Genomic DNA, 23851 nt, shown 5'->3' with positions numbered 1-23851 from the left:
ATATATATATATAGTTTATATATATACTCTGTTTGTGTCTCTTCCATCTTGCCATTCCATACCATACCATATCTCCATTCGTTTCGTCTGCCCGGCCCGGCCTGGTTCTATTTCTCTTCATTCGCTTTGGCTTTTCTTATCCTCATTCGTTTCCTTGCCTACTCTATCCATCTTGCTCATTACTCGGTTTGCAAAGGCGTACAAGCATCGGCTGGATCATTCTTCATTTTTTTTTCTTCACACCACGTTGCTTTTTCCTCCTGTGTATTTCTTTAATACGTTCCATTACATCCATTCTATCGACTTTTTTATTTCCCTTTTATTATATTTCGTTGTTTCCTCGCCATCGTCTCGGGAGCAAAGCGAAACACCGCCTCACGAGCAACCCCGTCTCAGCCCCGTCTCCATCCCCGTTCCCGCTGCCATGCCCGCCTCCTCACATTTCGTTACAAGGCTAAAAAAAAAAATCATCGCTCCTTTCACTTTCTTTTTTTGTCTATCGGGGAAGGGGAAATTTTTCCAAAAAAAAAAAAAAAAGAACACGGCCATTATTCATCAATATCATACAACTACCGTCGAGGTCCTGAGACGAGGGTTTCAGGATAGGATTATTAGGATAACGGACACCTTGCAAGTAAAATGGGGGCTACTGAATCATTGAATTGTTGATCTATTTGATTGACGTCGTTCAATAGTAACTAACCAGCTCACAGCCCCGTGTATATATTTATTTCTCCAGTAAAAAAAGAAAAAAAAAAAAAAAAAAAACGAGAGATGGAAGGGCGGGAGAAAGAAAAAATGAATTCATGTGATCCTGATTCTGGTTCTGATTCTGGTCCGGCTCTGCATCCTGCGTGTCTTATATGCCTTCCAAGGTTGCTTCGTTATTTATTGATTTTATTTTCCAGGGGGGTAAAAATCCGATGGCCACCGGCGTGTACGAGGGTATCCATATCCATGGGCGGAAGGAGAACAACTATAGCATGTCCTGCCAGATAAAAAGTAGCGGTAAGGTCAGCATGACCGCATCATACGACCAACTGACAGGCCGGACCAAAGGCAGCCGTCAGTATAGCTAAAAGTAGCTGAAAAAAATAAAAATAAAATAAAAAATGCAATAAAGCAAGGTGAACACACAAATAATACATCAAGCGAGGAGAAAGCGAGGATGGCTCAAGAAAATACCCAAAACCAGCTGGCGCGCGCCCTTCCGTGTTCCTAAAGTAGTTCAAACCAGCCAGCATCATCCTGCCCAGTTATCTATCCAAAAGAAAAGAAGAGGGGAATAGTGTACTATTGTACTACTACTTTCAACAGCTAGGCTCTTTGCCCAAGTAGTGGTTGTCGAGCAGGATCTTGACTCTCAACATCTTCATCCTCACTATCGCTTTCCTTTGACCCATTGCTATTCCGGTAAAGGATGTAATGCTGAGCAATGAAGACAAAGTCGAAGAAGATGCTCACGTTACTTAAACCGAATTTCGCCGGGTTGCCTGTGATACCGCTCCAGTCGTTTTCAAGCGAGGAGTCAATGACCAGCTGTATCAGGGAGAGGATGCCGCCTATCAGATCAAGAAGGATCTGCCATATGCTCCATCCCACCGTTGACTTTAACCGGTAGTTCAAGTACACCTGGGGACAGTACTTGACTACCGTTGCAAGTAACTTGACATATGACATGGTATAGATCTGATGATGCAACCGTCAACCGTCAGCAAAGCATTTGCAGTTGCAGTTTGCAGCAGGGCACAGCAGGGCACATACACCATCTATCCAGGCCCAATCGGAAGCATCATTACCGCCCTTCGACCACGCCAGGAGGAAGACGCCGACTATGCACAGCACGCATCCTACTACCATCCCGGCCACAGGGGCGCTAACGTTCTGGTGCGCCGATGCTTTGAATCCCCATATCATCGGGTAGAATTGGGAATAAGTCAACACGCTCAGCAGGACTGCATGGAAGGCGAACGCAACGTCGTTGGCTCGCACGGTGGGCTCCGGCGCCTCTGGATGACGGACGGCATACTGGTGCCGTATGACGGGTGAGAAGTAAAAGGTCGACGTGTAGACGGCGTAGCAGATGAAGCCGAGCACGTTTGAGGTCGGGAACGAGATGGTCGAGCCCGAGGTGGAGCGACGTTGCCAGTTCTTGATCGGCTGCGGATAGAACGAGAGAGACCAGCAGAGCATGCTATGTAATTTTTTTTCGGCTTCTTTTAGCTATGTGATTCCAGGGCCAGCTTCGGGATGTCTGCCTGTGAGGCTGACGGCCGGTAGCGGTGGGGGAGGGGAGTAAGGGAAGGGCGAGCATACTATATCCATCCCAGAAGCCTGTGGAGTAGTTACATCGTTAGCTTAGTGGTTCCTTTGACTTGAAATATAGCTGCTTGCTATAGCTGAGTGGGCTTGTGAAGCGGTGATGCTGGCGGACGACGTTACCTGGAGACTGCACGCAGGAACCGCACGACCTGGGACGACATGGCGGGCAGGCGGCGAGCGGGCAAGAACAGGCCTACTGCCGTCTGTACTGAGGCGAAAGAGACGGAGGAAGAAGAGCTGTGTATTCCGCTGGCCTCAACCGGTGTCCATCCCGTCGCCTTCTTTTAAGGAGGATGGCCGTGTTTGTGTCTGTGGGAAGTGAGGCATGACCGGCGGACGGTCATTTGTCCTGGACGCCGGCTAAGCTTTTCACTACGACGAGCTGGCTACTTGACTATATAAGTACTACTTTGTTAATAATAATAACTAGTTGATGGCTATATGATAGCTGGGATGGGACTGTATGTATTGCGGTCATGTAGATGTCTGGCTATACTCCGTACAGGCCGCTGCTTCGCTGCTTCGCTGCCCAACTGCCTCCCCGGCAGACATAACTAATAGCAAGCAGCTCGTAACTCACAAGTAGCTCGCTGCTTGACCGATACGTACTTGTAGCTGCCTGGCTGCCTAGCGCCTGCAGCCTTTTGCTTACATGAAGCCGGAAGCCGAAGAAGCGAAAGGCGAGTCATTCGGCCAGAGGAAATTTCCCGGCGGTTCCATCACCCGCGACTCCACGACCAGAGGCCAGCTGGGGGATCCTGTACAGGTTGTAACAGTCATAGTTCCAAAAGGGAGCGTCCATTAGCTAGCGAGATAGCTATATTAACTAACCAGTCCGCCGTGAGTGCCGCCAACATGGCGTCTGACGACCTGGTGCCCGAGACAAAAGTGTTGGCGATTGCGAGTCATGTACGTTGTTGGTTGCCCCCAAAGGCCGCGGTTAATTTGGCGACGGGCCAATGGTGATATCAACCCTGTGCTAACCCTGGCTATGTTGGCTGTCTGAAGGTAGTTTATGGGTACGAAGAAGCCCTCTGCTTGTCCTGGTACTCCCTGCTTTGACAAGGCCATGTCCTACCTTCCACAAGATACCCCCCTCCCCCCGAGCTGGCCCCGGAAATGCACATGAACACCCTTCAATCTGTCTGTCTACATGACTAAATCAGACTGCTCTGACACAGATATGTCGGCAATACAATGGCCACGCTTGCCATGCAGTCCTTGGGCTGCGAAGTGGCTGCCTTGAACACGGTTCATTTCAGTGAGGGGCTCTCCGTCCTGCGGTGCATGTCGAGGAAGACAGGCAAGTAGATACTAACCATGCATAGGCAACCATACTGGATATAGACAGTTTAGAGGGACAAAGTCGTCGGCCCAAGAAATAACCAACCTATACGAAGGGCTACGGCAGAGCTACCTTACTGACTTTGACGTTTTGCTGACTGGATATGCACCCAGCGCAACCGCAGTGGAAGCAGTCGGGGCTATTGCCATGGACCTGAAGAAGAAGGCATCTAAGCAGCCAGGCTCATTTTTCTGGGGTGAGTCGGTGACGATGTGTACGTGCTAAAGTCATGGCCCCTTCTAACAGATGAGAATTAGTGCTTGATCCTGTCATGGGAGACCAGGGACGTATATACGTTAACGAGGATGTGGTGCCAGCGTATAAAGCCCTCGTTCCCCATGCAGACTTGATCTTACCAAACCAGTTCGAAGCAGAGTAAGTCAAGCTGTCCCTTGATCAAATCCACAACCACACACCAAGATTAACAGAATAAAACAAGGTTACTCTCTGGAATAAAAATTACTTCAGCGGAAAACCTGGTGGATGCAGTGACCGTGATCCACCGGACATATAACGTGCCTCATGTCATTGTTACTTCGGTGCAGCTACCTGGGCCGCCATCCTCATCGGCATCATCGGTCATCTCCCTCTCAACAGCAGATAATTCATCCGTCAGCCAAGATGCCCGTCCCGACAACATGCTGGCAGTCTTCGGTTCTACCATGCGATCTGACCGCTCTGCTCGGTTATTTAAAGTCGAAGTACCTCGCCTTGATTGCTTCTTCAGTGGGACGGGCGACATGTTCGGTGCCTTGATGGTTGGAAGACTCCGTGAAGCCGTGTTTAATGATTCACCTGCCCTTCGTGAAACAGCTTCCTGGGTATCTCCAGACAATGTTGCAATGACAGATCTGCCGCTTGCCAAGGCCACTGAGAAGGTTCTGGCAAGCATGCACACGGTTCTGGAGAAGACGATGATTGCTAGGAACGAAGAGCTAGCGAGATATCAGAACGAAGATGAGAATAATGACGCCGAGTTTGCTCACCTCCCAGAGGAAGAACGCAAGGCCGCGCTTGAGAAGAGGGCCCGGCTTCGTGCATCGAAGGCAGCGGAGATTAGGCTGGTGCGCAACGTCGAACATGTAAGACACCCTGTTGTGAAATTCAAGGTGAGGGAGTGGAACCAGTGATCGTCTTCAGCCTGTATATTGCCATTGATGTTGCTTTCTAGCAGCAGGGGTCTCTTATTCTGCCATCTGCGCATAAACATATATACCGGACATTAGAATAGAAACCGAAAATCATAGTTATCTAGAGTTTCAAGTCGTTGAAAAGCTGCTTTTTTAACCTGTGCTTCCGAACCCGCCGGCACCACGTACGCTTTCCTCCAATTGTTCAACTACAAGAACTTCAGGTGTGTAAATCTGTAAGCCGTGTGTTAGCCACTGACTGAGCTGCCAATGCCAGGTTAACTGTTCGATAAACTTACTCTCTCCAGGATGAGCTGGGCAATTCGATCGCCTTCCTTGACTTTATATTATTGCACCACGTTAGCATCATCCCTTCAAGCGGAGAATACCCTATGAATACGACGTACTGGTAAAGTTGACACCGGAGAAATTGAATAGTAACACCTTGACTTCTCCGCGATAATCAGCGTCGATAACACCGGCTCCAGTGTCAATGAAGTTCTTCGACGCAAGCCCGCTGCGGGGCGCTATTCTTCCATCTACCACCATGTCAGCTAGCCTGAAAAGATATATAGACCGAATTTCTTCAGCTAAGCCACTTACAAGTTCCCTCTGGAACAGCAATTGCAAGTCCAGTCGAAACTAACCCCTTGCCTCTGCCGGGAATCACCGTCTCCTTTGCAGCATACAAGTCGTATCCGGCAGCAAAGGCAGAGCCTCGGGTAGGCGCGCGGGCTTCCGGCACCAGCTTCTTGACCTGCAGCTGGCAGGTAGGAGCAGCAGCAGCAACAGCAACAGCGGGTGCAGTTTCGGAAGTCTCTGGAACCGCCATGGCTTCAGTCTTGGGGCGTTTGGCGAGAGGCGAGTTCGGTTGAGAAGGGGCGGTGTGAGCGAGAGCCTTGACACCCGGGGCAGCAGCAGCAGCAGCAGCAGCAGGGGGAGGTGTGACTTCTTTGGAGTTTGTCATTATACGTTGAGCAGGCTACTCTGTCAATTCATCAAGTCCGCAACCGCGTTGTTCAGCTTATCTGGAGGTCAAAAAAGCACTTTATCTTCGTCTTTTATGGCGGTGGCCGTGTGTTTGCTGGTACGCGTCCGTCACGTGAGGTAAGCTTCCGGCGTCCGCGCCCAAACAATATCCTGATATAACATGCCATACTTAGTAGTAATACGTCTCCTGGGGTCTGCACCGCACGAACATCTAGGTAGTACATGTCTTGGTGATCTGGGTACGGAGGTATTGCATGTCTGCTCAGGTTAACGCTACGGAGCAGATTTCTACGATAGGCAAGCCCTCAAAAGGTCTGTTGCACCATTTTCCAGCACGCAAGCACCGTTACGCAGCTGTTGTGCCGGGTTATTATCGGATACAGCCAGATGCACCCGAGAAACAGCCGGTATTGGCCACTCGGACGCAGCCCTGAGAAGCCTCCGACTGATGTGCAGCCCTTTTCCCAAGGGTCGAGATTTCGGGTCGAACGACCTAAGGGCGGCAGTGCCTGGAGCATATTTAAGCCGCTTATGTCATAGTTTGTGCCAAGACTTTAACCGCAGCGAGCCTAAGCAGACGTCAAGCGAAATCAGGGAAACAACCCTGTCAGGGGAACAGATAGAGTGTTCAATAATAGCAAGTAGTAGTAAGTATGTCAGACTTCGGACGTTGTCTTGGGGCCGTTCTTTCTTTGGGCCAGCGCCGGAATTTCCACCATGGGGCCAAGATAATTACGTTGGGTATCATTTCCATAGCAATAAAACATACAGAAAGCGGATACCATGGCTAGTTAATTTGCTCAATCTTTAATCGTAGTCTAAGCTGAAAAAATCAACCTTTGTCCATGATGTTGTAGCAATAAAGATATCGAGTTCCTTTCTGCTCTCTTGTTATTTCTGCCCTTTAAAACGCTCTCATCTCGAGTGAACACGAGACTTTCCAATTCGGGCCAAAGAGGGACTCCACTCCATGAGACGAATTAGGCTTTCGGATAAATAAAGATCCCCATATCACGTGCACATACAGCCTCAATGTTGACAGACTTCCGCTTTGGGAAAGGTCGTGGTTCCACCCTTCGCAGATGAAAGTTTCTCTATTAAAGGAGGTTGAAAGCGTTGTTGCAGACGAGGAAGAAGTGTCTTTGGACAGCACCGAGCACCCAGCACCGAGTACCGAGCGCGAGGATGGACACTCTTAATCTGCAGTCTGCTTCCGAATATCTCAATAACCTGCTTCTCGCCCGGGGACTCCTGCGGAATGGGAGACGGATCGACTTTGCAGACCCGGGGAACGCTGCGGATGGCGCTGAAGACACGATGGCACAAATTATTAACTTGATCCACGATCTAGTGACTCGGAGAGACGTGAGTGCTACTGCTTCCCCCATTCCTACAGGCTATGATACTGCAACAGTTGCACTGACATTTCCCATCTGCCAGCGTGAAGCAGAACAACGGGAAAGTCTTGCCACCACTGTGAAAAATCTCCGAAAGACAGAAGCAAAACAGGCACTTCAGGTGGTAAGTTTTGGTCGTCCACGATTCCATTGCCAGTGGGGTGATTTGATAGACCCTAAACTGACGGTGTTATCAATGGGTATAGGAACAACTGGAGGGCAAAACGAAAGAACTGTCTCGCTCGATTGCTCTGGCAGAAGGGCAAGAAACAGCATTTAAATCCACAATACGCAATGCAGATATTACTATACGTGGCCTAAAAGATCAGATGCAGCGGATGAAGTCCTCGATTCAGCAGATAAGAACCCAGTGCGCTACAGACATCCGCAAACGAGATATTGAATTGCAGAGACTAAAAACACACCTGACCGAGCGACAGCGTGGAAAGAGAGATGGATACGGTGTAATGACTATCACGATACAGCCTCCACCGAAGACGAACACTTCCAGCCGAAAGGTGGCCCAGGGGGGAAACACTGTGGATATACCGGGCCACAGCCTCAAGCAAGAAACAACAGAGTATTTGACACAGCTGTGCCAGAGTTTGAGTGATGAAAACGATGCGTTGATACAGCTTTCTCGGGATACAATTCAGACGTTAAGAGAGCTGCAAGGACTGGAAGATGGAGATGTGGAGGGGGTTGCTGAGGGCGCTGCAGGGAAAGAAGAAGGTGTAGATGCCGCTCTATCCCGGCATGAACTGCTATCAAGGGAAATGGATGCTACTCTCAACCAGCTGCGAGCCCTACTTACAAATCCATCCTTTGTTCCTCTGGAAGAAGTGGAACTCCGGGACTCTGAGATTGCTCGACTGCGGGATGGGTGGGAGAAGATGGAGCAGCGATGGCAGGAGGCAGTTTCCATGATGGACGGGTGGCATAAGCGAGTATCTCACGGGAGCGGGTCGATCAGTCTGGACGACCTGAGACTGGGAATGTCCTTCACGACAGACTCGAGCATGCAGAAGGACGCGGGCAGCACGCTGAATTTATCCGTGGATCAGTCGGAATCGGGCAATTCGGCTGTGTCGAGCAGACGGATATCCAACGACTCCTCGACCCGGGAGAGGCCGAAGAGGCTGTTCGACATCGAGCCGTCAGGAGTCGCCAAAGACCATGCACCGGCAGGCAAGACCGCTGGGGGTGAGAAGGTGGCCGCGCAGAGATCAGACGCAACTGATGTACGCCAGAAGAGACGGAAGCTGCAGCGAAACCGGCCGGCCTGAGGGCGCCCCCAGCGCTGCCGCATCAGACCAAACCAACCTACTTAGACTAGAGATCTAATGCCATATTTTCGTCGTCTTCGTCGTCTCCATCGTCTCCATCGTCTCCGTATGCTCTGATGTTAGAGGTTTATGCCAACCGCCGCTTAGTCAGCTCAACATGCATCCCAAACTCCACCACAAAAACCTCGTTTTCTTCCATCCTCAAAACCTCAAACCTCGCTCGCTCGCAGAATCCGACCTGATCGAAACCTCGTTTCCCCTTCTCTCCCTCTCGCATCCTCCCCTCGCGCGCTTTCCGGTCCTTTATGCTTCGACTCATGCCTTAGTTCAGACGTTTGCTGGTTTAGCCGCTGTGTTTGATACACCGCTGTTGCCCCCGTGTCCAGATTCGAGCCTTGATTGCCGCCCAGCCTCAAAAGACCCTATCCTCGACGGGTTGCGAGTTTTTTTGCGTTACTTCATATTAATACATTTATACTGCTTGCCAAACCGCCGTGCAGCCCACTGGCCTGGTCTGCCTCCGACCTTTCGTCCCCCCCAAAAAAAAAAAAAATACTCCTTCCATCAAACCAGCTGTCCGGATTCTGGCTGAATATTCGGATCCCTGTCCCTTAATCATATCCGTCGCTTGGGCATTGCCCCCCGACGCTCTTCTGGGGGTTATTCATCTACCTGCCTTCGAAAATACGTGGCTGACTCTCCCTTTGCAAACTCAGCTGGCGCTGCAGGAGCTTTGCTTTACTCACCAACCCAAAAAAAATTTAATACACTCCTCTCCGTTCTCCAGCCGGGCCGTGAAACCTCCCTCCATATCCCCGAGAACAGCCATGGCAAGCCACATTATTGGAAACCGAAACAGCACCCCTGAGGCTTCGAAGTCGTCCCTTCGCCCTCCGTCTTCATCCCGTACCCTAGGGGGTTCTCATCAACTTCGCGCCTCTGCCGATATGTCCGGCTTCGCCCCGCCGTTGTCTGCTCGCAATATTCGCCCCGCCTCGGAAGTGTACTTCAACCAACAGTCACAGGGTCAGAATAACGCGGACGATGCACTCGATCGGGCCGCGCAGCAGTGGCTGGCGGACATCGATCAGTATGAGACGACTCTGGAAGAAATGGCTGCCGCCACTTTGGACCAAGACTTCAAGGACGAGCTTAGCGCTATCGAGCAGTGGTTTCGTGTGTTGAGTGAAGCGGAGAGAACCGCCGCTCTCTACGCTCTGCTCCAACAGACCACAAATAATTTGACTTACTGCCTTGGGTGATTAGTATTTATAAATTATGAATGCAGGTGATGTCTAGTGTGCTGTCCCCAGCAACCTTTGGGGAAAAGGGTATGTCTACTTTCCTAAAACTATGAGCTCCTCTAGCTCTCGGATTTAGGTCCACGCTAACACGGAAACCGTACAGACGCCATGTCCAACCGTCTAAGTGATGCCATGTCGAAGCTAAACGTAGAAGGGTCTCGCAACTCTTTGGTTCGCCCGCCACCTTCCCCTAGCAATAAGCGCAACTCAGGACTTGACACCTCGACTATCAACGCCATGTTCCCTGATGCAGCAGCCGCTATTGCTAAGAAGAAAGCTGAACTCACTCAACAAACCGGAAATGCTCCTGTGTCGAACCGTAACAGTGCAGTATTTAGTGGAGACAGGTCTTCACTCGTTGCTCCTACCATTTCTACTACAGATGTTGGCAAGGATAACTTGCCTCAGCCCCCTGCTTCTCCTTGGACTCACCGAGCACCAGAACAACAGGCCCCTATTGCACGGCCCAAATCGTCGTCTGGTCAGCAACAGCAGCAACAGCAACAACAACAGCAGCAGCAGCAGCAGCAGCAGCAACCGATGGGCCACTTTTCTCAGCCACTTCAGTCTGCTGGCCTTCGTTCTCCGCTTTCGTCAGGTCCTTCTAATATCCAAAGCACCACCATCACTGCTCCAGATCTTATGCCAGAGCCTCCAATTCTTTCTCCATACAATGTGGGAAACGCAAGTTGGGCTTCCATGACAAATACCCCCATGGTTTCGTCTTTCAACCAGCAAAGCCAGCCAAACCAGGCTGATATGATTGCCAACGCCACTGCTATGAAACTTGCTGCTTTGTCAACTGTCAATAATCGCATTGCCTTGGATGATGCACGCAAATACCGCCGCACCCGTTCTAATGACAACCAGAACCGTATGCACAACCAGCCCCCTGTATCCCCTGGCCTCCCAAACACCATTCCCGGAACCAATGTCATAATGGTGAATGACTCCGGCCAAATCCTGAACCCCCAGCAGGTTGCTGCTCTGCAGGCTCAACAGCAAGCTGCCATCAGCGGGCGCCGTTCTCGCCCTAATTCTCCCGGACTGGCCCTCCAGGGAACGCCAATACAGATGAACTTTACTTCTCCTCAGAACAATGGGTTCCTTGCTGCATATGACGCTAACGCCTACCTGGGTAACACTCTTGGTGGAATGGGTGTCGGTCAATTCAGTGGCGCTGGCAGTCACGAAGGATACCTGTCTGATCATTCTGAAATCCCCCGTGGTCGTTCTCCACGCGGTCGACGTGGAAGCTCCAAGCCACCAGAAGACCCAACCGACCCAGCTCTCCTTCAAGACATACCTGGCTGGCTTCGATCTCTTCGCTTACACAAGTATACCGACAACCTCAAGGATCTTAAGTGGACCGAGCTGGTGGAGTTGGACGACAAAGGCTTGGAGGCCCGTGGCGTGAATGCTCTTGGTGCCAGAAACAAGATGTTAAAGGTAGCTATCCGAGCTACCCTATCCGCCCTTCATCCGTGTTTTATGCTAACTATTGTTTTGTTACAGGTTTTTGAGCAAGTCAAGGAGGCCAAGTCGGAGGGAAAGCTCGACAACATCCTCTGAGCCCACCACACTAGGTTGGAGATGTAGCACTATGTCTGATATAAAAAAAGAGAAATGGTTTGTTCCCATTCGGTGATGCCGCAACGAATTTTTATACTCTCTTTTGTCTCGCGATATCTACCTGATTTCACCACGTCTATAATCTGACAAGAGCATGACCGGTACGATTGTGAAAGCTCTTGCGTTATATCATCTTTTGGTGTCTGAATTCCCCCTCCCCCTTTTTAATTATTTTTACACACCTTTCGTTCTTTTCGACTTGGGAAATTGTTCCTATAGCTCCTTATCCGCATGGATAGCAGATGGATATAAGCAGAGTCTACTACCACTGATACAATATCAAGACTGACTCGAGTATAACGTCACTCATAACATCTCGGCTGCGCTTTGCCAATAGTCCCAGGCAACAGTTAGGCGGATCATGTAGGCTACCTACGACCATTTTCATTCCTTATATAGATGCATTCATATAATCCTCTTCTATGCCTTCATCTATCCCGTCGCCGTATCCTCCGAATCTCATCCTCCTTGCTGACCATCAGCTTGCAGCCATTGGTCAACCCGCCCATCGCCAGCCAAGCCTATGACATAATTTCCGCTGTTTACACGGCCCTCCAGCATCGCTGCTCGCAGTGCGAGGATGGCGGTTTAAGTCGAGTTGGAGGCCGAAGAAGCCGTCTTCTAGGAGCTACAGATGATCTAGCAAGGTAAATATATCGCATGGTGGACGAGTCGCCGTAAAAAGGGGCGGAAGACTGCAGGTGTGTGTCTGTCTCTGGCTGCGCAGAGGAAGGGCTCCCCTTGTACCATATAAAAAGCATGCCGCATCCTCCATCCCCTCATCTTCTTCTTCGTCGAGTCTTCATCTGGCCCAGGATCCGAACTACCAGGCAGACTGCAACTCTCAGCCGGCCCAGGCCTCTTATCCCGTTGGACAAGCGTATATCTTCAAGACAATTCTCAGACCGAGCTCACTGGCGAGCTTGCTACCTGTCAAGTTCCGTATTCTCCCCCGCATTTCTTTACAGCTTGTCTTCCCAGGAGAACAATCCCAGACCCTTATTTAGGGAGTGAAGTATTAACATTGAAGATATTGTAGATCGGACCTTCAGCACAGCTATCCCTGCACGGTTTCCAACCTCAGCAGCCTCTACCAACATGCCCGAATACAAACTTATCGGCTCCTCGCCCAGCGAGATCAAAAATGGAGACAAGGTTGAGGTACAAGTCGAGGGACTCGAGGGAGTTAAGCTTCTCCTCGTGAAACTTGATGACAAAGTCCATGCTATGACCGCTAGATGTACACATTACGGAGCACCCCTGGTCAAGGGTGTGCTCTCTCCTGATGCAAGAATAACCTGTCCGTGGCATGGAGGTACGTTGACTCTTTCATTTGGTTGAAACTACTCTACCTCGTGAAAAAAGAGCTGTGCTGATAGGTACTTAGCCTGTTTCAATGTGATCAGTGGAGATGTTGAAGATGCTCCCGCACCCAACGCATTGAACAAGTATGACATTTCTGAAAAGAACGGAGCGTTTTATGTCCACACGGATGAAGCATCCCTCAAAGCATGGGGTAGAGAGCCGGTGAAGACCTGCAAAGTTTCTGGAAATGACAACGTCGTTGTAGTTGGAGGGTATGCATACACCAACATTTCTCTAGGGGATGATATATGTCACTAACACTGGACTTCTATAGCGGGAGCGGAGCATTCGGTACCATCGAATCCCTCAGAGAGCTTGGATATAGTGGAAACATCACCATGATATCAAAAGAGCCTAATCTCCCACTTGACAGGACAAAGTTCTCCAAAGCATTGATAGCGGATCCTTCAAAGATCGAGCTCAGATCCAAGGATTGGTACTCGAACGTCTCTGTAAACACAGTCTCCGATGAAGTGACCTCTGTCGACTTCGAGAAGAAGTCCGTGGCCACAAAGTCTGGAAAATCTTACCCATACACCAAACTTGTTCTGGCCACAGGAGGAACGCCTAGAATGCTGCCACTTCCAGGGTTTAAAGAGTTGGGCAATGTTTTTACTCTCCGATATGTAACTGATGCCCAGGCTATCCTGGCCGCAGTGGGAGAGAAGGGTAAGAATATTGTCGTCATCGGAAGCTCTTTCATCGGTATGGAAGTAGGCAATGCATTGGCGAAAGAGAATAAGGTTACCATCGTTGGGATGGAATCTGCACCTCTAGAGCGTGTGATGGGAGTAGAGGTCGGCCGCATCTTCCAACGTAATCTAGAGAAATCAGGCGTGAAGTTCTACTTGTCCGCATCTGTGGAGAAAGCTACCCCTTGTTCTGCAGATTCAACCAAGGTTGGTGCAGTGCATTTGAAAGATGGAACAGAATTGCCGGCTGATCTGGTCATTCTCGGTGTTGGTGTTGCTCCTGCAACTGAATATATCAAAGAGAACCCAGCTGTGAAACTTGAAGGAGACGGCTCTCTCAAGACTGATGAGTCCTTTGCTGTCCAGGGCCTAAAGGACGTCTACGCTATTGGAGATATTGCCAAATACCCTTACCACGGCCCTGGAGGGCAGGATGGTAAATTCCACGTTCGTATCGAACATTGGAACGTGGCCCAGAACTCCGGCCGTAGTGTTGGGCGCACAATCGCACACTTGTCAACGTCCAGCCATCCTATTAAGCCAAAGCCGTTCATTCCAATTTTCTGGTCGGCATTGGGTGCTCAGCTCCGGTATTGTGGTAACACAGTGGACGGATACGATGATATCGTCATGAAAGGCGAGCCTGAGAATGCGAAGTTTGCTGCTTTCTACACATCTAGTGACACAGTGGTGGCAGTTGCTACTATGGGAATGGATCCTATTATCTCGAAGAGCGCTGAGCTCATGAGGAGGGGAAATATGCCCGGGAAGAAGGAATTGGTAGCTGGAACTGATGTGTTGACTGTTGATCTTCCTGGGAAGGTTACCATGTAGAGAGACGTTGTCACTTTGCAGTCATCGAGAGTCGAGGTTAATAATTAGTTGTCTTTCAGTCTGTACAACTTACCTATGGCTCTTATTACAGGCCAACTACATGATATAGATTCAGGTATTGCATACTGAATTTGCTATAACGTTGGCATCATTAACATAAACACACACACGTGAAATGAAATAATCTCCCATTCCTCCATTAGTTACGCCATACCCTTGCCGTTGTATGCAAATGCTCCATGAATCAAACCGTACTCCTTTTAATCACTAATCTCGGCCGTCGACCACCTCTTTGACTCCCTTGTGATGCTGAACTTCGGGCTTTACCCTTACCCTTAGGTTTAGGCTTTGGCTTCGCCGCTGTCTTTGGTTTCCGTTTAGTTACCCACCCAGGCCCATGGAAAAGAGATGAATCTTCCTCAAAGCCATCATTGCCTTCATCGACGTAATCTTCATCACCACCTGCCACAGGATCACTTGATAATGTCAAGTCTACCACTATAGAACCATCTGGTATCTGGGACGCAGAAGGCTCATTGTTCTCTGCAGTGTCCTGCCCACCCTGCAACGATAATTCGTCTTCCTGTGACGGGGGTGAAGTTGATTTTGCAGCCGGGTCCTGCGTGCTTAAGGACGTATTGGCTTTTGGTAAAGACGAGGACGGCCCAGCAGGCTTGTGGGCAGCTGGCGGTGGCTTTAATGAAACTGGCGGGCACGGAGTAGCTTCTGCAAGCAGTTCTTCCAATGACGGGGTTGGATCATTCTCAGAGAGATTGTCTATCTCATAAAATGGATTGGGTACGAGTGAGTTTGGGTTGCTATCACCACTGTCATCCTCATCGTCATCAGTTTCATCCGGATCGTTCGGCAGCTCTCGACTCTTCCCCTTCTCATTTCCGTTGGTGGAGCCTTGCGCAGATATCCAATCCTCTAGAGCCGGTGAAGGTGACGGTTTTGCCGTTTCTGAAGGAGTTGGAGATTTACGTGGTCCTGGTTCCGCCGGAGTTTCTTCTGTTGCTCCTTTTGGAGGCGAGTCATGATCAAAGCCAGTGAATTTAGGTGATTCGACAACAGGGCTATCTTCACGCGGCCCTGCTGCGTCGTGCTTCTCGGCATCTCGAGGAAGGGCAACGCTTCCTTGCACAATAGTTTGGTCCTCGGCACTTTGTTCGCAAACAGTCCCCTCACTGTCATCCTGCCGCTTATCTTCTAAATCGAGACAACTGTCTTCCACGACTTCTACTTTGTCAGGGGTAGCCAACTCTGAATTCGCCGAAGACCTAAACCCAGCGTCTCTAATGAGCTGTGATATTTCCCGGCGGCTAGGAGAAGAAACTTGGATATCCTCTGGCTGTGAAGAGTTAAGGGTTGGCGCATTCTCAGTACTGCATGAAAATAGTAAGTAAATATATTACACGGTACAAGGGGTTATAACATTACACCAACATGCGAACATTTTGCGTCTCTGCCACCTCACTGGCGAGATTTATCGATTCATCTGCCAGATTCTCCAGCACTTGCTCCTCTTGAAGTCTCACTAATTCCTCTTCTATATCTGCAAGTTGCTCTTGTAATTCACTTGCCGATGCATGCGGAGGAGCACTGATGAGTTTTGCGTCAATGAGGTTTTGGATCTCAAGTTCCCGCAGCCCATTGTCTTCTTCCTCGATGTCATCGAAACCAGGCATTTCGAACTTTGTATAACTTCGTGGTTGACCGTCATTGGCACCGTCGCTTTCTACTACATCTCGATCGCGCTTGGCAAGACGGAAAGTGATTGTATTGGTAGAGTTCACGTTTTCCACAATTGCAGTGCGGTAGGAAGACACTTGGGGCTGCCAATTCGTAGCCTTGGAAACGTCTAGCTGTTTAAATACAAAAATCGCACCTGGCCATAGATTGGTCTTATCCGCATTGGGCAGTGTTGACATATCTTTAGGTAGAGGAGGCAGGTCTCCAGCTCTACACTCCATGAGGCCTTGATTTTCGGGGCTAGACGTTCTCTTATCACTCTGAGGCTTCGCCTTTGGTTGTGTCTCTGCAACGAGGAATACATCCATGCTTGGGCCACCGGTCTCGTCCCCGTAGTCAAGGGTAATATCTTCGTTTGAGTGATTCTCGTTGTGGCCAAATTCTTCCAGGTATCCCTTCTCGTTCTCACCGTTGGATTGGGATTGCCGTTTCCGTTTGTTCTTTTTCTTTTTCTTGCCTTGGGGAGCCTGGCTTGCGCGTAGCTCCTGAATGACAGCTTGGGCGTTGGAATCCCATCTCTGCACGAAGGGGAATGGAGGTGTAGATAATGCAACCCCATCATAGAAGCATTCGGTGGCCTTGAGTGTAATCTTGGCTTGCCAATTCTGAATTGGCTGAAGTACTTTTGAAGTCTCAAGTGTAACACACTCAGACTCCTTTGGTGTAGCTTTTGGGGTCAGGCTAGTCTTCTGTGAAAGTTTAGCCCGAGTTTGCTCTTCATCTTCCTTCGTTTTTGGTGTCTTAACACCTAAGGGTCCAAATAAAAGACGTCGCGTGCTGTCAATATCTAACTTAGACTGCCTGGCAGAACCGGCGGCATCCGGAGCGGGAGAAGCTTTATCCTTGGCTGGTGTAGAGGTGGCAAGACAATCTACCTCGACAGATGATAGGGTCTCCTTATGTTTCCTTCTCTTCTCTGAGGGGGACGGTACTTCAATCCCACCCTCATCTATATCACGTAGTAGCTGCTCTCTCTTTCTTTCAAATTCTGATTGTTCTTTAGCTTCAAGCAAGGCATTTACAGCCTCAGAGCCTCCTTGTCCGTTCTCCCAGGCCCGCATGTCTTCGAAATTAGCATCTTTGTCCAGGATACCAGCAATCTTCAGTCGGATCAATCTCCTGCGCCACTTTGTTCTCAAATTGCCATGTTTGGTGCGTAAAGTGCCATGGCCTGGGGGGTTGACTTTTCCTTTTGCAACATTATGCTTCTGCTTGGAAGATTCCGCTTCGGGTAGTGTGTCTTTATTTTTAGAAGTGGATAATTTTGGGGTGGAACTAAGACCAGAAGATGAATCCGAATCTGAATCGGAGCTCGAGCTACTTGACGAACTGGAACTAGAAGTTGTGTCTGAGCTTGACTCCGAATTTGAATCGGATTCCGATTCAGAACTAGAATCAGAGTCTGACTCCGAATCTGAACTGTCATCACTAGACTCATCTTCACTAGAGCTCATAGTCTCGTCTTCCGAGGAATCTTTACTTGATGAATCTTCTGATTGATTTTCTTCTTCGTGGTCCTGTAACTGAGCTTTCTCCAAGGCGATATGTGTTTTTTTATGTCGTTTAACGGTGGGAGGAGTGGTTAATACGCTCTCCTCTACCGCAGGTGCCTGCGAAGGGACAGGTACACCACCAGTGGCAGAAGTTGGGTCTTCTTCTCCTTCAACTACAGCATTCAAATCCTGCGTCTCCTCAATGACCGCATTATCTTGCGCCATAGCACGCTCTTTCTCCTCCGGCTTCTCGGCGTCATTTTTTCGAGGATTAACATCTTCAATAACCACAGTCGATTCATTGAGAAGAGAAGGAGGCTCTATCACTCCACCGTGACTCCGATCTGGGTCTTCCAGTCGTCGTCTCTTATTTCTGGGGGGTATTGTTATAGAAGGCCGAGATACGGTTGTTCGTTTTAGCCCCTGGCGTGATTTTCCAAAGGGAACACCATCAATTAGATACGTCCCGTCATCGATCACTTGCCATCTTCCAGTCGCTACTCTGGCAGATATATCTTCATGATCTAAGGGACGAATCCTAAACATCAAGGATTAGTACAAGGTAAAATACTAGGCTTTCAGGACAGCACTTACACAACTTCATCACCCTCTCTAAGCAGGGTATCAACACGCATGAAATGCAGACATTCGGAGCCCATGACCTCCACAACATAGTCATGTAAATGCCACTGTCCGCCATTATCATCTTCCGCATCTTCAGTGCTCGTGGGGCTTCCCAGCGGCACGACCTCATTTACATCTGCCAGCAACTGAGAGATGATATAATTAGAGTCTCCGCCGGCAGCAGTTGGGGCACAGGCTGACGTATACGCAGTATTGAAACTTCCACTGGCGCTCAGCGTACGTATGGAGGCAGGGCCGGAGCTGGTGAATGATGACAAAGCAGACGGTTGGCGGGACAGCGATAAGCTGGGACTTTGCGTTATGGGCGTACTCCATAGAAGACGCGTGACAGGCAACTCATGCCGATGAACGATGAGATGAAGACGCATTGTTACTGCCGTGTAATGTATCGATGCTGCTGATTAATGGTTCAACGGTCAGTCCGCAACGGTTTCGCGCGCCCCTTCGACTGAGGCGAGTGCGCATCTGTGGCAGTGACGACAACGGCCACGCCAGGAATTATCCTCTCGTTTCGCGTAGCAATAGAAGATTTTATCTTCCGCACGGCGTCTCTTAATAAAAAGCGGAGTCCGTCAAAAAACAATAGAGGGAGAGAGAAGAGGGAAAAGAAGCTTGTAGTTGAAAAGTCGAGGAGCTTTAGCACGATAGTTAGTTTAAGGTTTGGGGTGACGCGGGAGCTTGGCGTAATTAGCTAGTTAGCTAACTAGTTAACAAAGTCCCGAGGTCATTTTGCTGGTCAGGCCAAGTTACTTAGGGGGTGCCTATCAAAACTGACAGTCTAGACCGTGAATGGTTCAGCGGAGGCAGGAGATGAAGAGAACGACGTGTTCCATAATATAAATTCGATCATTCAGTAGGCATATATATCTCCATTAGTTTTCTTATGGAAGGTAGAGAGAGGGTCATAGTTCTGTCTGCTCTTCCGAATACCAAACAGTTATTTAATAATGGTAGCAGTTAGCCACATAGAAATCATCATGGAGTTAAGTCCTGCTTCCTTTAGTACCGTCATAGAAATGAAATGCGCCCCCCCCCCCCCCCCCCGCTCATGAAAACAGTGATAATTTTGAAGTCGAATCAAGATACCACGGCCATAACTCCATTAACTAACCACCCGCCCAGCGCTTGGTTGAGGCAAATGAAAGAAAATCATCTTAAGTATGTAGTTCAAGGCAATGAATTCGTCTTCTTCGGTGTAGGAACAGGTTTTCTAGGAGGTATACCTAGATTTGGCATGATTGGCGTTACCCGTCTCGACTGTTGAGGCGGTCTGTCTATTGGAAGTGATACTGTTGATGAGGATGTCATTGAAGGCAAATCTGTTGTTGATGTGATTGGTGACTCTGATATGCCGTCCAGTTGGCCTGTGGTCTGATAGTGTTGAAACTCACGCATCTGCTTCTGCATTCGGCTGCTATTTTCTGGGCCATTAGTTTCGGTCGTGGAGGTAGGAGTAGATGGATGGTTAACATCTCTCTCGACTGTCACAGGCGGGATACTAGTGAACTCGAACGTCGGTGAGCGTGATCCAGCTTCGCTGGGAAATAATCGTTCGTCACTTTTTGAATCTATATCGTAGCCACCGGAACCGGAGGGGCCGAAGCTGTTACTCCTAGGGTTACCTGGGGGCGCTGAAGATTGAGCATCAGTTGAGGTCCATGATGAAGAGCGTTGTGATGCGGCAAGTGGGTTATACTCGTGCCTCGGGCCATCTACTGGCGCAAGAGCATCCGCCATCGCATCTTCGTAGCTGGGTGGGGGTGCTTCTTCGTAGTTTTCCATTGAAACGGGGTTGTTTGCCGGGTTTGGACGTGGGGGCTGAGGAGGTGGTATATTCGGGTTCATCGGGATCGGGCTGGGGCCAGGGCCAGGGCCTGCCATAGGCTGGCTAGGCGGTATGTGGCTAGGCCCAGGACCAAATCCGAAGACCGGGTTTTGTACAGGAGCTGGAATTGGCCCCTTTGATGGATGTCCATTCATAGCGTCTAGGAGTGCTTGGGGCGGTGCAATACCGGAATAGACCTGAACAGCCATCCGTAGGGGAAGGACAATCAAACCTTTCTATGGTAAATGTCAGTATATGTTAAATTGTGTGTTTCCCAGGAGATTAGTGGGTTAGTGGGGGAGAAAGTAGACAAATAAAATCATATATAACCTATGGTGAAATGGGATTGGATAAAATGTAGAGGAGTACCTTCAACCCAACTGGCCCATGGGCCAGTCCAATTCGTATCTCCAGCTCATACGTTCTTGACAAATTGCATGTCTCAAAAGACGGAAGAACGGAGCTAGGAAGAGGGATGCGATTCCACATTTCTGTATCTAGCTTCCACTCTTTACCTGCCCGGTCATTGCTATTTCCTAGCGGCAAGCCAATATTACTTCGAGTAGTAATAACCCAGCTTCCACTTTCGGAGCGAGTCAGATCCTGGGCACGGACATGGGTGTAGGATATCAGTTCTATTTGAAGAAGCTGGAGGGTAACAATCTCGCTGCTGTTATTGAGCTTCTTTATCAAGATGCGCAGTGGTAGTGGTTCGTTGCATGTTATTATCGGCGGGCTAGGTAGGCGTGCATCGACAGAGAAACGAGGCAACAGTTCGTTTTCAGTACTCCCTTTGAAGAGTCCTTTTTTCTCCTGCGGAGATTGTGGGGACTGCGGCGACTGCGGTGTTATTTTAGACTTAAACTGATGTTCTCGTCTGGCATATGATTCTTTATCAATCTCCTTCTTCCGTGGCGGTTCGATAGGAAGGAACTTGAAATCCGCAAACTGAATAAAACATCAGTATTGTAAAAATTTTCCCAAAAGTGGTGTAGTTAATCAGATGTCAGGGTGAGAAAGGCGCACTCCTCTGTAGTTCTCCTTGTAAAACTGCGGCCTGACGACGGTTGCCTTGACGTAATATTTGATCTCAGCTTCACCGGGAAACCCGGTCAATGAAGGAGGAAGAGTCCTTCGGATGTGCTGGTTAGTATCCCGAGCTACCTCTACCCTTATGCCAGCCATGTTCAAATTGGTAGGTAGCGGGTTATCGATGCAGTCGTTGTTAAATGGGAACTACACAGCCATCAGATCAGCCAGCCAGCCCTCACAGCAGCATTATATATCAAAGCCAGATACCGTACACACCCTAAACTGAAAAGGATATTCATACACCCCCGGTAAGAGGGTATAGAATGTATTAGGCGACACACTATCCTGGGTATCGGGCCCAGGAAAGACAGTAACGACCTTATACAGCACCTATATCAAATAAGAAAATGGCCCAGCGTTAGCATCAACTCCCCTATCTGAGATATTTAAACTCATTTCTCTCCCGAATAACTGTTTGTTCTGACCTTGTGCAATTCAATTTCGGTTCGCTTCTTGTCCGATCGTTCGTTATGCGGATACTTCGCTGCGGCCAAACGAGTCCGACTCTCGCCTTCTAGCTTGACATTGATGGAAGATATGGCTGTTTCCGTCGAGAGGGACAAAACAGCCTTGCCAGAGATGTAGTCGAGGTTTGTAAAGAACGGATGCGGCCGGTTAAGGAAGACCTGGACCGACATGATGGCAACGGGCGGCAAGGGCGAGGGAAAGACGATGGACGGCTTGCGTGTCGAGGGAGATGCGAAAGGTGGAAGAGTGTCGAAATCGCTTGGTTTAACACATCCTTCGCTCTAGTCTTAGCGACGTTTCTCGTTGGTAGATCTATTTATCAGCTCTGCCTTAAGCTTCGCAGCGGACTAGCGTCTATAGCTATATCGTGTACTCCGTAGAGGAAGATCAGTATACGGTAGATGAGGGATTGGCTTTGCGGGCAGGGAAGCAATTCCTCTTCTTTTTCCAGCCGCAGTGCAGTAGTTAGTTAGTAGAATAATGGAGATCGATGGTTAATCAGTTATCCGTTATCTGAACTAACTATTTATACCTCAAGAGAATGACGTAAATCGATAATTAGTGAGCTATCCCCGCCATGGTCCCTGGTAGCCACTGAACTCAACATCTACGGAGTACAGAGAACGAAACATGAGAGGGACGGAGGTGCATAATCTTCAGCTGATGCGCGCGCTGAACGTCAATCAATCGGGAGAGGCCAAGCGATATCAGCCGTGATCTCTGGCAGGGCGAAGTAACCAGTCAGTTTCTAGACCCGGCAGGCAGGCAAGGATGGGGTCGATTCAGACATGTATACTTGTGCGATACGCTGCATATGGGGGAAGCGCCAGAGATGAAGAAGCAATAATATCACCTTTATCACAACCCTGACTTCTTCCCGCGCATGAAAGAGAGAGGCTCAGCCATCCGCGCGTTCATTTTCATCGTAGGCCCCCAGCGAGGCGCAGTTGGTCGACGAAGACTGAGCCAGAACAGCAAGTCATGGTGAATCTTGCATTTTGCGGCTCGACTAGAGGCAACAGCTAGTTTTAACAAGCATTTAGATATACCTATATAAACCTGCATTCTATAACACGTCAAGAAGGATCTCAATTTGATGCCAGCCTGAGGAGGTCGTGGATTTAAAGATGATCATGTGGGGCGTGCTATTAGGTAGGTTCTATTATTACTTGGGGGGGTCATATTGACGATACTGCAACGGACGACGACGGGAGTGATAATAGTAATATCCTTACTGACGAGGACTCTACGACAGAAGATGGAAACTGGAATGGGAGGCATTAGGTATAATAGTATTGGTATGGGGTATGGTAAGTTATAGTACTGGCGCGTTAAAAAAGGAAAAATATCAAAGATCTGTACTCCAAAAGTCATCCCGCTATCAATTAAAGAGTTACAACATGGCCCAAAACTAGGTTATTGACATGATACAGCGACACAACTGCAGAGATGGAAGAGAGAGAAGGGATAGCATGTCTGCCTCGCGCTTAAAGGGCGAAAGCTGCAAGGAGGAGACCGACGGCACCAGCAGCAGAGCCGAGCTGGACCTTGGCGTTGCTGACAGCGGCACCGGTATGGGTTGGGGTAGAGCCGGAGCCAGAGTGGGTAGCAGATGGGGAGGAGCCAGAAGAGCCAGAGCCGGAGGTCGCAGATCCGGAGCCAGAGGTGGTCTCAGAGCCGGAGGTGTTGGATGGGCTGGAGCCGGTGGTGGTAGCGGTGCTCTCACCGCTAGAGGAGCCAGTTGGAGCAGCAGTGGGAGTGGCACCGGGAGTGTAGAAGTGAGACTGGATGCAGCCCTGCTGGCAGCGGGCGTAGGCGGCAGGGCCCTGGTCGGTAGGACATTTGGCAGCACAAATAGTGGTGTCCTTAGCGTCCTGGTTGGATGGGCAAGGGACCTTGAAGCAGATGGCCTTGCAGCAGATGTCCTTCTCAGGGCCTAAGTCGCGTTAGCTCTGCCAGTTGTTTGACTTATCGTTCGTTGATCACAACAGAGACCTGTTAATACATACACTGAGAAGCACACTGTTGCTCTGGGGTCAAGCTGGTGTTGGCGGCAGCAGCGAAGGCAGCGAAAGCGGCGACGGCGGCAACGGAGAACTTCATCTTGACTGGATTCTTTTTGGTTGAAGAAACGAGGGCTGGAGCTGTCTCGAAGGAATGGGATGTAGATTAAAGTAGAGTAAGTGAGAAAAGGATAGCGAAAGACGACGAAGAAGCGAACGTAGACGAGTTTGTTTGACAAAAGAAGAGGAGGAGGAAGAAAGAGAAAGAGAGAGAGA

At 49.5% G+C, this 23851-nt stretch overlaps 9 protein-coding genes across 15 annotated transcripts; 4 read left to right on the top strand and 5 right to left on the bottom strand.

Moving 5' to 3' along the window:
- Positions 1-1105: 1105 nt before the first annotated feature.
- Positions 1106-2957, bottom strand: TERG_06152 (uncharacterized protein). 2 transcript variants are annotated; one of them, XM_003233107.2, is made up of 4 exons: positions 2443-2957; positions 2317-2334; positions 1765-2194; positions 1106-1689 (listed from the first exon to the last, which is right to left on the bottom strand). In XM_003233107.2, the coding sequence occupies exons 1-4, from the start codon at positions 2481-2483 to the stop codon at positions 1318-1320; spliced, it is 861 nt and encodes a 286-aa protein (XP_003233155.1). In that variant the 5' UTR covers positions 2484-2957; the 3' UTR covers positions 1106-1317. The 2 variants fall into 2 exon arrangements, with proteins under 2 accessions (XP_003233155.1, XP_047606802.1); XM_047750109.1 differs by having other exon boundaries at positions 1765-2334.
- Positions 2958-3177: 220 nt separating this feature from the next.
- Positions 3178-4797, top strand: TERG_06151 (uncharacterized protein; the record flags this gene model as incomplete). Of its 4 annotated transcripts, XM_003233106.1 has the most annotated exons (6): positions 3178-3231; positions 3331-3341; positions 3504-3583; positions 3651-3863; positions 3925-4042; positions 4107-4797. In XM_003233106.1, the coding sequence occupies 6 exons, from the start codon at positions 3178-3180 to the stop codon at positions 4795-4797; spliced, it is 1167 nt and encodes a 388-aa protein (XP_003233154.1). The 4 variants fall into 4 exon arrangements, with proteins under 4 accessions (XP_003233154.1, XP_047606799.1, XP_047606800.1 ...); XM_047750106.1 differs by lacking the exons at positions 3178-3231; positions 3331-3341; positions 3504-3583 and having other exon boundaries at positions 3815-3863; XM_047750107.1 differs by lacking the exons at positions 3178-3231; positions 3331-3341; positions 3504-3583; positions 3651-3863 and having other exon boundaries at positions 3939-4042.
- A 153-nt stretch (positions 4798-4950) lies between these two features.
- TERG_06150 (deoxyuridine 5'-triphosphate nucleotidohydrolase) lies at positions 4951-5764 on the bottom strand (the record flags this gene model as incomplete). 3 transcript variants are annotated; one of them, XM_003233105.1, is made up of 4 exons in its annotated part: positions 4951-5031; positions 5097-5137; positions 5205-5336; positions 5401-5764. In XM_003233105.1, 4 exons carry the CDS (start codon positions 5762-5764, stop codon positions 4951-4953), a joined length of 618 nt encoding a protein of 205 aa, XP_003233153.1. The 3 variants fall into 3 exon arrangements, with proteins under 3 accessions (XP_003233153.1, XP_047606797.1, XP_047606798.1); XM_047750104.1 differs by lacking the exon at positions 4951-5031 and having other exon boundaries at positions 5076-5137; XM_047750105.1 differs by lacking the exons at positions 4951-5031; positions 5097-5137 and having other exon boundaries at positions 5188-5336.
- Positions 5765-6972: 1208 nt separating this feature from the next.
- On the top strand, positions 6973-8470 carry TERG_06149 (uncharacterized protein; the record flags this gene model as incomplete). The annotated part of the gene is made up of 3 exons (XM_003233104.1): positions 6973-7152; positions 7228-7308; positions 7391-8470. 3 exons carry the CDS (start codon positions 6973-6975, stop codon positions 8468-8470), a joined length of 1341 nt encoding a protein of 446 aa, XP_003233152.1.
- A 416-nt stretch (positions 8471-8886) lies between these two features.
- TERG_06148 (protein vts1) lies at positions 8887-11346 on the top strand (the record flags this gene model as incomplete). The annotated part of the gene is made up of 5 exons (XM_003233103.2): positions 8887-8982; positions 9187-9728; positions 9770-9801; positions 9878-11223; positions 11290-11346. Exons 2-5 carry the CDS (start codon positions 9298-9300, stop codon positions 11344-11346), a joined length of 1866 nt encoding a protein of 621 aa, XP_003233151.1. The 5' UTR covers positions 8887-8982; positions 9187-9297.
- An 819-nt stretch (positions 11347-12165) lies between these two features.
- On the top strand, positions 12166-14297 carry TERG_06147 (uncharacterized protein; the record flags this gene model as incomplete). The annotated part of the gene is made up of 4 exons (XM_003233102.1): positions 12166-12343; positions 12446-12721; positions 12794-12983; positions 13046-14297. The coding sequence occupies 4 exons, from the start codon at positions 12166-12168 to the stop codon at positions 14295-14297; spliced, it is 1896 nt and encodes a 631-aa protein (XP_003233150.1).
- A 244-nt stretch (positions 14298-14541) lies between these two features.
- Positions 14542-18555, bottom strand: TERG_06146 (uncharacterized protein; the record flags this gene model as incomplete). The annotated part of the gene is made up of 3 exons (XM_003233101.1): positions 14542-15682; positions 15744-18080; positions 18137-18555. The coding sequence occupies 3 exons, from the start codon at positions 18553-18555 to the stop codon at positions 14542-14544; spliced, it is 3897 nt and encodes a 1298-aa protein (XP_003233149.1).
- Positions 18556-19231: 676 nt separating this feature from the next.
- On the bottom strand, positions 19232-22495 carry TERG_06145 (uncharacterized protein). The gene is made up of 5 exons (XM_047748554.1): positions 21530-22495; positions 21321-21434; positions 21039-21248; positions 20382-20960; positions 19232-20248 (listed from the first exon to the last, which is right to left on the bottom strand). The coding sequence occupies exons 1-5, from the start codon at positions 21740-21742 to the stop codon at positions 19355-19357; spliced, it is 2010 nt and encodes a 669-aa protein (XP_047604538.1). The 5' UTR covers positions 21743-22495; the 3' UTR covers positions 19232-19354.
- Positions 22496-23059: 564 nt separating this feature from the next.
- TERG_06144 (uncharacterized protein) lies at positions 23060-23675 on the bottom strand (the record flags this gene model as incomplete). Its single annotated transcript, XM_003233099.1, has 2 exons — positions 23060-23508; positions 23582-23675. 2 exons carry the CDS (start codon positions 23673-23675, stop codon positions 23060-23062), a joined length of 543 nt encoding a protein of 180 aa, XP_003233147.1.
- Positions 23676-23851: the final 176 nt, after the last annotated feature.

The sequence above is a fragment of the Trichophyton rubrum genome (genome assembly GCF_000151425.1).
Source record: "Trichophyton rubrum CBS 118892 genomic scaffold supercont2.7, whole genome shotgun sequence".
NCBI classification, from domain to species: domain Eukaryota; kingdom Fungi; phylum Ascomycota; class Eurotiomycetes; order Onygenales; family Arthrodermataceae; genus Trichophyton; species Trichophyton rubrum.
The sequence above is the reverse complement of the archived record's forward strand: the minus strand, read 5'-3'. Positions and strand labels throughout refer to the sequence as shown.